The following is a 14,841-nucleotide window of genomic DNA, read 5'->3' as shown; positions in this document are numbered from 1 at the left end:
AAATTAAAAAATAAGCATTTCCTATTTAGATGATTATGAGTCATTTGAGTTTAATTACAAGTGAATTTGAATTTAATTACAGGTGAATTTGAAATTTAGAGAAAGTTAATGTAAATAAACTGCTTTTTTTACTGATACTGGACATTTTAATTTTTTTCTTAACTGGGAAAATCTCTAGACATGGATAAAGAAGATGCTTTAATTTGCTTTGAAGAACACATCCGAGCTTTAGAAAAGGAAGAAGAAGAAGAAAAGCAGAAGAGTTTGCTGAGAGAAAGGAGACGACAGCGTAAAAATAGAGAATCTTTTCAGGTAATTAAAAATCTCTTTTCTATCTTAATTTCATACTATGGTTAGTGAGTTTCAATAGTGATTGAAACAATTTTGAGACTCCCTCATCCCAGATCATTAATTTGGGCTTTGTGGAGGAATCCATATACATTTAACTCAAGGAGAACAGCCGTTTTAGGCCAGGGAAACATAAAAGGCTGTAGAAAATTTGATATTTAAGGTGAGCACTGATAAATCGATTAAGGTTTCACTTGGGAAAGAGGAATAGCATGAGAGAAGACTGAAAAATATGTGTGATGAATCATTAATATTTGTTGACTTTTAGTGTCTGGAGAATAGTAGGGAATGATACGGGGTATATAGTTTGGGGATGGGCCATAGTTCTTAAATGCTGTACATAGAATTGAAATTGTATATTCTTTATGTAGGCCAGTAGCTCATTTTCATCTCCAGTTCCTTAACCTCTGTTTAATAGAGAATGTCATGGGTTGCCTGGGTGGCTCAGTGGGTTCTGCCTTCAGCTCAGGTCATGATCCCAGGGTCCTGGGATCGAGCCCCCCATCGGGCTCTCTGCTCAGCAGGGAGCCTGCTTCCCCCTCTCCCTCTACCTGCCTCTCTTCCTACTTGTGATCTCTGTCAAATAAATAAATCTTTAAAAAAAAAAAAAAAAGAAATAGAGAATGTCATGGAGTAATGAGTTTTTGCATTTCATATTTCACCAGATTGCTCGTTTCAATAATATATTAATAGCAGTTAGCATTGTTTACACCGCTATACATTTTAAATTGATATTCACTTAAATTTTTATTACAGCCTTCTAAGAGTTGTTACTATTCTTGTTATATCCATTTATATAAAATAAGGAAATGGACTTGAGAGGCAAAATGACTTACCCAGATTCAGTGACCGAGTAGTGGAGCCAGAATTTAAATCTATACAGTCTTTTTTTTTTTTTTTCTTTAAGATTTTATTTACTTGAGAGAGAGAGAGAGAACATGAGCAGTAAGAACGAGAGAGGAAGAAGCAGACTACCTGCTGAGCAGGGAGTCCCACATGGGAATGGATCCCAGGACCTAAAGTCATGATCCAAGCCAAAGGCCAATGAGTAACCAGCTGAGCCACCTAGGATCTATTCCACTAACACTGTATTAAGATCAATGGTAAATATAGTGACTTAGATTTATTTCTCCTTTAATGATAACAGTTCTTTGGCATTGGATAAGGCACATTGCCACTCCCTGAGGCAGGAGTACTCAAAACTTAATGTGCATCTAAATCATCCTGAGGACTTTTTTTTTTTTTTAAACGTAATCTCTGTGTCCAATGTGGGGCTCAGACTCCACCCCAAGATTAAGATTCACATGCTCTACCACTGAACCAGCCAGGCATCCCACCTAGAGGCCTTTTAAATAAACTCTTACTGTCATGCCAAAGGTCACTAAACCATCTTAAATGCCATAGCCAAAAGCATTTCTTCACAGTCCTCTTTCCATGAAACCTTAACATTTCTTACTCTTAGGCGTTCTTTTATTGTAGTGGTTTCATGTAGGGTCATTTCAAGAATTCTTAAAACCACAGATTTCTGGAGCTAGCTTCACTTCACCCCTGAATTTGATTCAGTACGTCTAGGATAGGTTCTGAGAATTTACATTTCTAGGAAGTTCCTAGGTGATAGTGATGCTTCTGTCCCATACTTTGAGGATTGCCCTAGGCTATTAGCCTTTTATTTATAATTAGGGGTTTGTTGTTCACATTATCACATTTCATCTTGGAAGAACTTGAAAGAATAGTTCTGTTTTTCTTAAAGCCAATGATGTAGAAATTTTACTCTACTTCATACTTTGTTTTGCTGCTGAGAATTTAGTCACATGACTACTTAGAGACAAAGGAGCGTGGAAAACCTACATTTTATTTTAACTGAACAATCTTGTGCCTGAGAAGAAGGGAAGAACATATTTTACATATTTTTAGGTTTTTTAATACTCTTTAATACTCTTCTGCAACCATTAAGGGGTCTACCTTGTGAAGGTTTTGCAGTGGTTTAAAATAAGGAGACCTTATACGATAAAATAATAATACAATAAAAATAAGGTAATCTGGGCCACAGAAAGTAGAATATATTATGTCAGTGCTGGAACTGGAAGAGAAATCCTGAGGTAAAGTCCACATGGGTCGTTTAGTCAAGCCTAAATTAAGGCTATATTTCTGATTACTGTTACTAAAACTGGTATCAGCATGTTACTTTGTTTTTGCATTCAAGAATGTTTGAAGAGAAGTGGAGTGAAGTGATACATGTATGGTTTTATTCAAGACATTGATATGCCTCATATAGGGTTTTAGTATTTTTAATTTTAGTAATCTTTAATTTTACCTAGTATGTCCAAAATACTATTTTAATATGGAATTAGTATTTTTTAAAGAGGGGTTTTTTTTTTTGTAATCTTCGAAATCATCATGTGTTATATACTAATGACCTATCTCAGTTCAGACAAGCCACATCTTATGCACTTAGAAGCTACATTTGACCTGTGTCTACCATATTGAACAGTGCAGGCATAGAAATTTCACAAGCAGAATTTTGGACCATATTTCTTTAGAGACATTTGTTTATAGAAATAAACACCCTATGAATTTGGGGAAGTAGGAAGTGTGACACTGTTGAGTACACAAGTCTCAATATGTTGTCCTGAAAAATCAAATACTAAAAATGGATAAAGAACAGAAATTGTAATAAGCATATAAAGATTTAGATTTAGGGTATAAAATTAACATGGAAGAAAGGAAATAGGTTTTATTTATTTATTTTTTGTTAGCTTTTATTTATTAACAACATTCGGGAAAGGCAGAAGGAAAAGCAAACTGAGCAGGGAGTCTGATGCGCTGCTTAATCCAGGATCCTGAAATATGACCTGAGCCAAAGACAGGTGCTTAACTGACTGAGCCACACAGGCACCCTAGGAAATAGGTTATTAAGTCAGATATGAGGTTAAGTCTTGGTTCTTCAAACTGCTCTATGTATCACTTCAGTAAAATATATCCTCTTAGAGGCCCACATTTATTAATTAAAAAAAAACAGAAAACAAAGAAAAAACCAGCCAGAACATATTGGGTACTGTGTCTAAAAACAAAAAGTATATTTTACAGGAAATATGTAAACACATTCCTTAACCTTATTATCAGAGATGACACCTAATGTTTTTAGTTAACTTGTACTTCTATATATATTCTTTTAAACTGAAATAATGTAGTTTTTCAAAGATCCCTTTCTCTGAAGTGCAGAAGAGGTCTTTGCCTAAAAGGAGATGTTACTTTAATTAAAGAGCAAGTATTCTTTGTACCTTGAACCTATTTGGGATCCATTGGTGCAAGAGTGTCAAATACTTCTTTTGATGTTACACTAATATTCCAATGTCCTTAAAGATGCCTTTTCATTAAAATGGGTTTTTATTATTGTTGGGTTTTCCCTCCCCAGATATTTTTAGATGAACTGCACGAACATGGACAACTACATTCTATGTCATCTTGGATGGAATTGTATCCAACAATTAGTTCCGACATTAGATTTACTAATATGCTTGGTCAACCGGGTGAGATTCTTTTCTTCCCAATTTCTAGTTAAGATAGTAGTTGGGATGGGCCAGAGAGGCAGATGGTTGTGTTGGGGAATGGAAGGGTGCTTTATTTTGTTTTATAAACAAAAAAGTAATTGCAGCTCTTTGGTTAGAGCTAGCTTTTGACTTCTTTAGTTTTTTCATTAGGATCAACTGCACTTGACCTTTTCAAGTTTTATGTTGAGGATCTTAAAGCACGTTATCATGATGAGAAGAAAATAATAAAAGACATTCTAAAGGTAAACACTACACTTACTATTTATTGTTAATCTGTAGTATATTTTAATTATAGATGTTGATACTGTGTTTCTTGGACTTTTGTATTATTAGTGTTGACAAGATTTCTCTTTCCTAGGATAAAGGATTTGTAGTCGAAGTTAATACTACTTTTGAAGACTTTGTGGCCATAATCAGTTCAACTAAAAGGTCAACCACATTAGATGCCGGAAATATTAAGTTGGCTTTCAACAGTGTAAGTTATCTTTACTATGAAAAACAACTAGCTTTACATTTGTACTAAATGACTACTTTAGTACAGCTTTTAATATATTCAGCTAAAAGTACTTCAGCTGTAGGCTACTGAAATGAGGGCATGTGACTAGGATTTTACTGAGTAGTAAAGTAAAAGAAAATGATTATTTAGATAATTGGCTAATGATGAAGTTTTCTTTGCTCAAATTAACTGGTGTCATAAATTGGCTCATTACTTATAAATGATGGGAGAGTGCTTAAATTAAGAATAAATTACTTCAATTGTTCTATTATAACTGATTAAATATGATTTTCTAAAAGTTACTAGAAAAGGCAGAAGCCCGTGAACGCGAACGAGAAAAAGAGGAGGCTCGGAAAATGAAACGAAAAGAATCTGCATTTAAGAGTATGTTGAAACAAGCTACTCCTCCAATAGAATTGGATGCTGTCTGGGAAGATGTATGTATGACTGTAAATTCTTTCTAATAATCTGTTTGCTTTACGATTGAAGATAATATCGTTAATTCCCTTCCCATTTTATAGCCACAAAAAGAAGCTGAATTATTTGTAGGGTATAAATTAAATATACTGAGAATATAAATTCAGTTCTGACCCTGCATTTAGGAGTATTTATTGAAAATGGTTTGGACTTAAGAGGAAAAGAAATTTAATAAACTTTGAGGGGGTGGAGCTGTCATCGTTTCTTCTTGCTGTTGTGATTCTTGTTAGTCATATTGGTATACTTTTCTTGGTATTCATGTAATTTTACCTGAATTTTTCAGATCCGGGAGAGATTTGTAAAAGAGCCAGCATTTGAGGACATAACTCTAGAGTCGGAAAGAAAACGAATATTTAAAGATTTTATGCATGTGCTTGAGGTAATATTAGTATTCTTTTAATTAACTCCACTGTTGCAAAATACGTAAAACTATAAACAAAAAATGAATTTAGATTAATCAGAGTATCTTGCTTAAATTATTCTGCTTCAGATGTCATTATCTGGGATGGTTAAGAAAATGATTTTTCTATAGAACCTGCCTTTAAGTTAAATAAATAGCTTGCATGTAAAAATAAAGATGTGTTTGTAGAGACAGTTCGTATTTATTTCATGTCTTTGCAGTGTTTTAGAATTGAGTTCTGTAATTACTGGTAAACCTAAAAAAAAGTAAACAATTTGTTAAGCACACATTTCAAATACTACACTGTCAGATGTGTTCAGTGCACAAGGAGGTCTGCAAGATAATATAATAAGTAGTAAGTTTTTGTTAAAATAACTAAAGATAAAATTGTAAGAAGTTACTCCATTAGTTGAATAAGGGTATTTTGATGAAGATTTTAGGTGGCTACTTGTATATAGTAAATATGCCATATAAATTACTAAATTTATTACTAAATAAAAGCATTTGGTGTTTATATGGGGCCAGGCATTGTTCTAATAATTTTACAAGCACTGCATATAGGAACTTAGTCCTCACAACAACCCTGTGAAGTTACAGATGAGCAAACCGAAGTAAAGAGAAGTAATTTACAGGGAAAGGATTCCAGTCCAGGCTGTTTTACTCCAGGGTCAGTGCTTTTAGAAAGTAAAATGCTACCCTGCCAGTTTTGGACATAGGGATACTTTACAACACACTGAAAGCTGGCATATATTTAATATTAGAATGATGGCTTCTTATGGTCATTGGTCACTGGAGGTCACTTAATTTTCTGTTCACTCTTCCATTGGTTTTCTTGTTCTTAATGAATTTCAGTGTTGACAACAGTTTGCCCTGTTAACATGTATCCACATGCACCTTTAATAATCTAGCTGCCTCTAGATCTAGTCCTGTTGGCCTCTAAGTCTTTTCAAAGTGTGTTTGTGAGCAGCAGCATCTACTACATTACCTGGGAGCTTTTTAATAATTCAGAAACTCACGCCTCATTGGTAGAAATCCTGCATCAGAATCATCATTTCAACAAGATTCTCAAGCACTAGAATAGAATGTACATTTAATTTTGAGAAGCTCTACTCTAGCTAGTATCTTAACATTCATTGTCCCCCAGTTCATAATCATCAAGATTCTCTGGTGACCTGTGCTGGGAGTCAAGTGGTGAGGTCATAAATGGAGTTTAAGATTGTAGTATAGGGAAGGGCCAATTACATTGGAATAAGTTTTTGGCCCCTAGTAATCTGAGTCTTGGAGTTAGAAAAGGAGAAAGAATTTAGCATTCAGTGACATAGAGTAAAAGGAGCTTCCCTGCTCAGTCAGATGTTTTATTTCCATTTGTAAACCAGAGCAGAATTATTTTCAAACCCATAGATAAGTTTGGGGGCAAGGAGCTTTTACTGCAGCATTAATAAATGAATTAAAATCCAGAGAGACAACATTTCCTTTTCTGATTTCATGTGGTGTTAGAGTTAGATTATCTTAGGAGGTCTAAGCATTTGACTAGGAAGAGAATGCTCCTCCTTGTGTGGAGAAAAAAGGATTAGATTTTGCTTTATTCTGAGATCAGCCTTATCTATCTTAGTTCAAGGATGGATCTGAGATAGTTCTTTTCCATGGTGTGCCAAGCCTAACTCAGTGACCAAAGCCAGATTCATCAGAAAAACCATGTTTGAATGTAATTTTATTTCATTGGTTTTGAAAGCAGTGAGATTATGCCTTTCTGGAGTATATCACTTGTCCCTACTAAAGCATACCATTCTCATTCCTACAGGAAGTGCGTTCTTTCTTAATACTTGATTGTTTTTAGATGTCAGAATGAGTGGGTATAGAATGATTAGGGAGGAACAGAACATTTTAACTGCTAATTCTTTGCAGTTTCTAGGAAGTACATCCTAAGTGTGCAAAATGAGAGTAAGATTTTTACTCTAATAAACTTGTTTTGTATACTCTTTAAAAATTCTTTATGATCTGCTTCTAAAGTAAACTTTTAAAATTCTTTTCCTTTTGCCTCTGTAGCATGAATGTCAACATCATCATTCAAAGAACAAGAAACATTCTAAAAAATCTAAAAAACATCACAGGAAACGGTCCCGCTCTAGATCGGTAAGGAAGTTTATTATGGGTACTATTGAGTGTATTGAAATATTTGTTAATAACATTATGAATGAAATTGTTATATGTATTCTATAGGGGTCAGATTCAGATGATGATGACAGCCATTCAAAGAAAAAAAGACAGCGATCAGAGTCTCGGTCTGCCTCAGAACACTCTTCTAGTGCTGAGTCCGGTAAGCATTTCTTTTAACTTGAATAGGATCCTTGACATTGGGGGGCGTCGTCACTTAAGGGTACTTCTTGGTCCTGATCTCTGAGATTGAACTCCTGCTCAGCAAGGAGTCTGCTTAAGACACTGTCTCCTTCTCCCTCTGTACCATCCCCCTCATACTCCAAAATAAAACTTCAAAGAAAAAAAAAATCATTGGCACTTGGATGTCCTCAAATTCAGACTGTCTTTTTTTCTGTTCATGCTGCTTAGAGAGAAGTTATAAGAAGTCAAAAAAACATAAGAAGAAAAGCAAGAAGAGGAGACATAAATCTGTAAGTAAGCTTTTGTTATACTACACCTAGGTTGTTTTAGCTCTTAACTTGTTCAGTGGCAGTAGAACCCTTTTTTGCCTAGTCCTGTGCAGTCCAGGACACCTAAACTCGGGAATTAGGTAGTTTGTCTTTACCATAATCTTCAATTAAAATATTCTAGTGAGCTTTGAAAATAAACACACATCAGTGTTAAGATTCCCACTCTGGCTTTTTAAGTAATCTTAGAGAAAGACCTAAGTATGTGTGTATGTGTTGCAGCTGTGGTGAGAATCACAAGTTTAAATAGTTCTTAATTTTACATATGCATCAAGATACCCTCAGGAACTTTTTCAAAAAACACAAGTGACTGGATATTTACTGCCTCTTGAATGAGATTTTTTTTTTTTCTTCATGCTGCTCACTCGAATTTATACATATCTAAGAACGGACCACTTACTTGGGCAGAGACATTGCACTTTAAATCTTGCTTTTCAGGGCACCAAGGTAGCTCAGTCAGTTGAGCATCCACCCCACACTTGATTTCTGCTCAGATCACGATCTCAGGGTCGTGGGATTGGGTTCTGTTGCTCATCATGGAATCTGCTGAAGATTTTCTTTCTCTCTCTCTCTTTGCCCCTTCCCATGCTCATGTGTGCTTTAAATAAATAAAATCTTTAAAAAATAATAGTCCTGCTTTCAGTTGCAATTTTGAGGAAAGAATTTATTGTATAATAGTCAGCCTGTTAGATGACTAAGCTAATCACAGCATTCTGTATCTATATCTGAATAAACCAACAAATACTGGGTTGGCAGAAAATGTAATGTTTGTCTACATTTACATAATAGATATAATCCTATCTTGTGTGCTTTCTTCCCTAATTTACTGAAGCTCTTTTGTGATGTTACTGAATCAGAATGTCCTCTTTCCAATGAATCTTGGAAATGTTACAGAATCCTTAAGGTTAATAATTCAAATTTCACCATACTTAGGAACACATGCCCTATAATACATGGATGTTCTTAAATATGACCTGTTATGAAGATAGTAAAAAACAGTGGTATCCTCATCAAAATGCTAATGATATTTTTTATTTACACAGGATTCTCCAGAGTCAGATGCTGAACGAGAGAAGGATAAAAAAGAAAAAGACCGAGAAAGTGAAAAAGATAGAACTAGACAAAGATCAGAATCAAAACACAAATCACCTAAGAAAAAGACTGGAAAGGATTCTGTAAGTATTCAGAATTATTTCATACCTGTGTTTCCAAAATACAAAAATGGATATTGTGGTTTATATCAGATTTAATAGACTTTTTACAGATTGGCTACCATTTGAAGAAAACAATGAAAATTCAATTTACCTCTTACACAAAATAGCTTTCCTACATACCTGCTGCAAGTGTTCTGAGTTGTCTATTTCTCAAAAATAAGTCTTCCATGACTTTTTTTTTGTGAAAGTCTTACTTTGTAAGTTGTAAGGAGTACCACTGGACGTTTTCTACCAGATATTTAAGGAATATGGGACTCAGATTGGGGATTCTCCAGATGTGCTCAGACATCAGTACTACTAAATCTAGTTTAAAAGGGTAGCATTCCAATAACTTTTAGGAGTAATCATTGTGAGGGAAGAGATAAGGGCAAAGGTATAGGAGAGGGACTACATGCCAAAATTAACATTTTAATATCAAATAACAGTAGACTTCTTAGTTTCCATCTGTGTGGGTATGTATATAAGACAGCAAAGTAACACAAGCCACCTTAGCAGGAGTAATGCCCCTGAAGGGACCCATGGAGAATTTAGTTTAAACTCTAGTTCAGATAAGCCCTGGTCCTCCCTCTGGGTATTGTGATTCCGTTGATACAGAGGTTCTTTTTAAAAGGTGCCCTGGTGACTTTGAAGCATGCGCTTGGTGAATGAAGATTTCCTGAATACTTAATAGCACCTTAACAGTTTTCTTCTTTGTAGTCAGTTAAATGAAATCTCTGAATGGAAGAAGATAGATGAACTATTTTCTTAAGGTTGTTTTTCACAAAGAGTATTAATTTTTTAAATTGTTTTTCAGCCTAAGTAATGTTTTCCTCATAAATTTTAAATGTTTATCCTTAAATCTTAAGTTTTTTTCTTAGGATAGTATGCTCAAAGTATACTTTTCTGTAATACAAAACACTTAGAAGGCAATCAAGAATCTACAAAATTAACAAGGAATATAGTGCCTTAGGTAATGAGCACCTAGCTTTATTAAATGGAAACAAAATGTTGTATATTCAGTGGTGTAAGAGGAAGGGAAAGAAACCATGGTTTACCATTCTGCCTGATTTATATATTAATGCAAAATGAAAGTAGCATCATATAAAAGTCTTGTCCTGAATTCTGCCCTATAAAACCAGGGAGTAGTTAGCAACTCATTGGGAGGCTTTTGGGAAAGAGCAGTTCTAAACCCTGTGATGGACTTGTTTCTGTAGAAGACAATCCATATATTTTGGTTCCTTTTTCTCAAAGTTTCAATACTACTTAACCTTTTGAGTACTGACATTAAATGTAATTGTATTCAATGTCTTTTCAGGGGAATTGGGATACTTCTGGCAGTGAACTAAGTGAAGGGGAATTGGAAAAGCGCAGAAGGACCCTTTTGGAGCAACTGGATGATGATCAATAAATTATACCAAATATATGTTTACAGTATGATTTAAAGTCGAATTCAGACCAGGGACTCTATTTTAAAGTTCAATTGAAATAACACTGGGTTTTAATTATATCACAGGAAAAAAAAAAGTGCATTTAAGTATTGTTATTGTGGACTTTATAAAAAGCAAAGGAAATTGAAAATAACTTTTGATTCTGTATCAAGAATCATATTTTCATACGGTCATAACTGTCTTTCTGTGACCCTTTCATAGGGCACTGCAGGATGGATTAAAGGTGGCAATTTACTGATAACTGCAGATGTCTCTACTTTGTTCTGAACTCTGAGTCATGAGGCGATTTGATTTACTTTATAGAAGTTGGATTTTGAAGATATAATGAAAATCTTTTTGATACTTAGTAGTACAAAAAAAGCACCAGCAACTGACAAAACTGCTTTTTTGTGCACTACCCAACTGGTTAAAGCTGATATGATCTTTTATGGTGAACGCAGAAATAGGTGTTCTTAATGGAAACCTGGTAGACCCTTAACGATAGTGGTGCTAATGAGCGCTACTATAATAAAGCCACCGTTATTTTTTATGAAACATCTGAACATTTTAAAAAAAGGCTACTGTGAGGGCATTATTTTGAGGTGATGTTTAAAAAGTTAACATCAAATCAAATTGTAAATTAGTTTAAATATATTGCCTTAAGGACCTACTAAAGAATGTGCCACCATACTTTAAGTGATAGTTGCAATATCCTTGTCTGAAACAAAAATCAATGTTGACTTAAACATTTTCTTTAACAGTTGTCTTTTTTTTTTTTAATCCGATCTTTTCTCTTACTTTTTTTCATTGAGGAAGTCTTTTACCTTCCCTATTCACTGAGAAGTATTGACTTCGTGGTACACATTCTAAAGCATTTCTGATTTGAATATTTTTGTACATTTTTATCAATTATTAAACCTTCTCTTCTAGCGTGTACTAGTATTTATTTCTACTTAAACTACTCAGCTATAAAAAAAAGTTGTATGATCATTTAAAGATACTAAATCCTTGAAATTTTGCTTCATCTTACCCACATAGCTAGGTTCCTTTCCTTTTTAATATTTAAGAATATTATAAATCAGTACATTTGAGGCCCCTGTAATTTGTTTTTGATCTACAAATTTCCTATAGAAAACTTTAGAGAGGCAATGGTTTGAAGGTAGAATACTCTTTACATGCTAACTTTTGAAGGTTGGTAATGTAATTTATACTATTTTCCTTCAGTGCAGGAGATTTTTTTAATAAGTAAATTTTAGCACATAGTCTTTGGCATTAGATATTTTTTTATTTTGGACACTTCAAGCGATCCTATTTCAAGTTGGAATTTAGAAGAACAAATATTAATTCATTTTTTTTTCCTTCACCATTCTAATGAATTTGAGAAGTTCAAATGACCAGGACTGCTTTTTCCCATCCCTGCATACTTTTGCAATTAAATCTAGCATCCACTGTTGAAAGCCTCAAAAAAGGGTGGGGGTGGGGGGTTATTTCTAAACTTTTCTCTGCCAAGTCATTTTTCTGCTGTGAAAACGGACATGACTGTGGAAAATGAGAATCACTATCCTTAGAAGATGTGAAGTAATCAAGTTGCTTGCTTAAGGTTAGTCTCTTATTGTATATTAGAACCAAAAACTATAACAACTTTGGCAATCGGGAGTTGCCTAGATTTAATTCTCAGAGGTCTCATAATGCGTTAATATTGCTAATCATGTCAGACACTTGACATGGAAGTCAGTGGCAAAATCTTCAAAATGCATATGATACTGGCAGAAATACTAGTGGTGTTTCATAAGAGAATTTAATTTAGAATCTGTAAAATTTTGTTTTAATTCCATGAATGATGATTTTTTAAGTGCAACTTTAAAGTTTTAATTTTTCTATTTAAATAAAAAGTTATTGATATGTTTTAGCATGTCCTCAAAATAGATTTCTGTATTTCTTAGAGATACTGTCTTATCACCTCAAATTTCTATAATACAAATTCAAGTTTCTCTATAATTCACCCATGAAAATTATCTGACCTAAAAATAAAACTATTGAATAAATGGCTACTCAAAATATAACGACATTATAAAAGATGTAATTGAAGTGACTGTAATCCTTGTCTACCTTTAATGAGCCCATCAAATGGGATTTAGTTACCAAAAGGTACTGTACAGTCTGAAGTCACAGGTGATGGGAAGATTAGGTTTCTCAATTTTCAGTTTGGTAAAAGCTGAAATGTCTTAGATGTTCAAAAAGGGGTTTGAACAAATGTGTTCAAACAGGAAAGTGTGTTTATTTTTAGATGAGGGGAAGTTATATATTCAGTTAAGCATCAGACTTTGGTAAATGTTGAGTTTTTCTTCCTCTGTATCATTAATATTAGTTACTGGTTAAATTTACTAATACATTTATTATTATAGTAGTCAAAATCAGAATCTTCAGTATTTGATGTTTTTGTTTTCTCCTAGTCCAGTAATTCCTATATGGGAAAATTGAATTTGTATGAAAAGTTAGTCAAATATGATTAATTCTTTGCACTTTCCCAAGTTTGTTTAAATAACTTAATGCTTTTAAAAAATAACAGCAATGCTCCTTTAAAAAAAAAAAAAAACACAGCAAGGCAATTTCATTATTACCCAAAGCAGCTTCAGAAATACAGATTATTCATGTTTTTCAACAGTAAGAACTTCATATATGCCTCCCAGTAAATTTGAAAATGATCAGTGTCACATCTTGACTTTTGCTAATTGGGCCTCATTTTATACAGCTATAAAAACGGCCTAGAGTAAAGCTCTATTCATAGTGGTAGAGTGAAGAAACTGTAAAAACTGAAATGTCTCTCTGTACATTTTTCTGGAAAGATGGTCCATAATTTTCTTTTACCAAAGGGCCTGTATTCTGTGTTAAGAAACATTTGCCTGGATGATCCCGGTTTTCTTCCAGTGTTAAAGGTCAACTCAGTGCTGACTAGGCAGCCACTTTTCTTTTTGCATCAGAAAGGGGTAGCCATATGGGGTTTGGGGGTTTTGTTTTTTGTTTTGTTTTTAAGCCTAGATGCTATTTGAGAGAGAAAGGCTTCCAATCAAATAGTACCCAGGGAAGAGTGATGAATGCTATAAGTTTATAGAATATTTAAGAATATTATGTAAATTAAATGTAAATTACAAAACTAAGGAACCAAATAAACATTTCTAAAAGCAAAATGAGGCAAATCACATTAATTGTTTGTATCTTAAATCAGACTTTTCTTTTCCCTTGGGGATGTATCTCTCTCAGTATCAGGTACAATTTTAATTCTTTCACATTCTCTTAAGTAAAACCACTCATTTTAAATAAAGAAAAAGCAAAATAATGTCATGAGTAATTTTTCATGGAATTGTGTTCTAAGTAGGCTTACAATTTTACTTTTTGGTTCTGGTAATGGCATGTACTAGTCTAATAATTCTTACCTTCTTTATTAAATCTTACCTTGCTCTTACGTTTTTCAGTTGTGTTAACGTAAATGGTGGTCAGGTTCCTTGGAGACAGGGATTTGTGTTTCATTTACTGTTATATCCTGTGGATTAGAACAGTACCTGGCACATTGTAGGCCTATACTGAATGATTGTAAAATAGTTGGCAGATACATTCAGCATCCATGGTACCAAGTAACTATATTACAGGGCTTGAAAAAGCATCATCGCAATAAACTCTACTAACCCACAACTAAAGCCACATACATAATTGAAGTGCACCACTGAAGATCACTTCTAGTGAGTGGCTTTATCTTTTCCTACAGAAATTTCCAAAGCTTGTTAGCGAGAACATATAACTTTCGTGTTTCTGAGTAGGAAAAGAAACCCCTTGTGATGATTTGAAATGTAGCTTTTCATATTCATAAATTAAGATACCATAGTAGTTTAAAAGTAATAAACTTCTGTTTGAAGAGCTAATGTTTAGCTAGGCCAGAGTTAGTGGTAAAGGCCATGCTTGGAAACAGTGACAAAATTCCCAAATTCTAAATTGAGAACTAATCATTTCAGGCTATTTCCAACAAAGGGTGAGGTATGGGAAGTGAGATGATTTTGCTTCAAGTACCTGCACACTCCCCCTAGCCCTTCATTTAGCTGTCTCCCTTGCAGTAAGTTCCTTAATTGTAGATTTTCTATGCTTTTCAAAAAACTGGCTATATAAAAATTGCTTTTGTGACTCAATATAATCTACACTTCAAGGCCATCTCATTATTGTTAATGATTGGTAAGTGCCCCAGGTGTTATGGCCTATGTTGATGTTTGCATTTCAGGGGAACTAGCTAACCCCCA

The 14,841-nt window shown here is 34.0% G+C and overlaps 1 protein-coding gene across 9 annotated transcripts in view; it reads left to right on the top strand.

The window, feature by feature from the left end:
- Positions 1–12,464, top strand: part of PRPF40A (pre-mRNA processing factor 40 homolog A) — a 57,087-nt gene extending 44,623 nt beyond the window's left edge. For 5 of the 9 annotated variants that reach the window (XM_059393973.1, XM_059393969.1, XM_059393977.1 and 2 more), the window contains 11 exons: positions 179–312; positions 3,764–3,878; positions 4,050–4,141; positions 4,258–4,374; positions 4,695–4,832; positions 5,156–5,251; positions 7,319–7,405; positions 7,493–7,589; positions 7,838–7,899; positions 8,979–9,110; positions 10,444–12,464. In XM_059393973.1, coding sequence (XP_059249956.1) covers positions 179–312; positions 3,764–3,878; positions 4,050–4,141; positions 4,258–4,374; positions 4,695–4,832; positions 5,156–5,251; positions 7,319–7,405; positions 7,493–7,589; positions 7,838–7,899; positions 8,979–9,110; positions 10,444–10,536 — 1,163 coding nt within the window. In that variant the 3' untranslated portion in view covers positions 10,537–12,464. Of the gene's footprint in view, positions 1–178; positions 313–3,763; positions 3,879–4,037; positions 4,142–4,257; positions 4,375–4,694; positions 4,833–5,155; positions 5,252–7,318; positions 7,406–7,492; positions 7,590–7,837; positions 7,900–8,978; positions 9,111–10,443 lie in introns of all 9 variants that reach the window. The other 4 variants (XM_059393976.1, XM_059393975.1, XM_059393972.1 and 1 more) reach the window with 1 other exon arrangement.
- The last annotated feature ends 2,377 nt before the right edge of the window (positions 12,465–14,841 follow it).

This window comes from Mustela nigripes, chromosome 3 (genome assembly GCF_022355385.1).
Source record: "Mustela nigripes isolate SB6536 chromosome 3, MUSNIG.SB6536, whole genome shotgun sequence".
Classification (NCBI taxonomy): domain Eukaryota; kingdom Metazoa; phylum Chordata; class Mammalia; order Carnivora; family Mustelidae; genus Mustela; species Mustela nigripes.
Note: the sequence above shows the minus strand (reverse complement) of the source record. Positions and strands in the feature narration are given on the sequence as shown.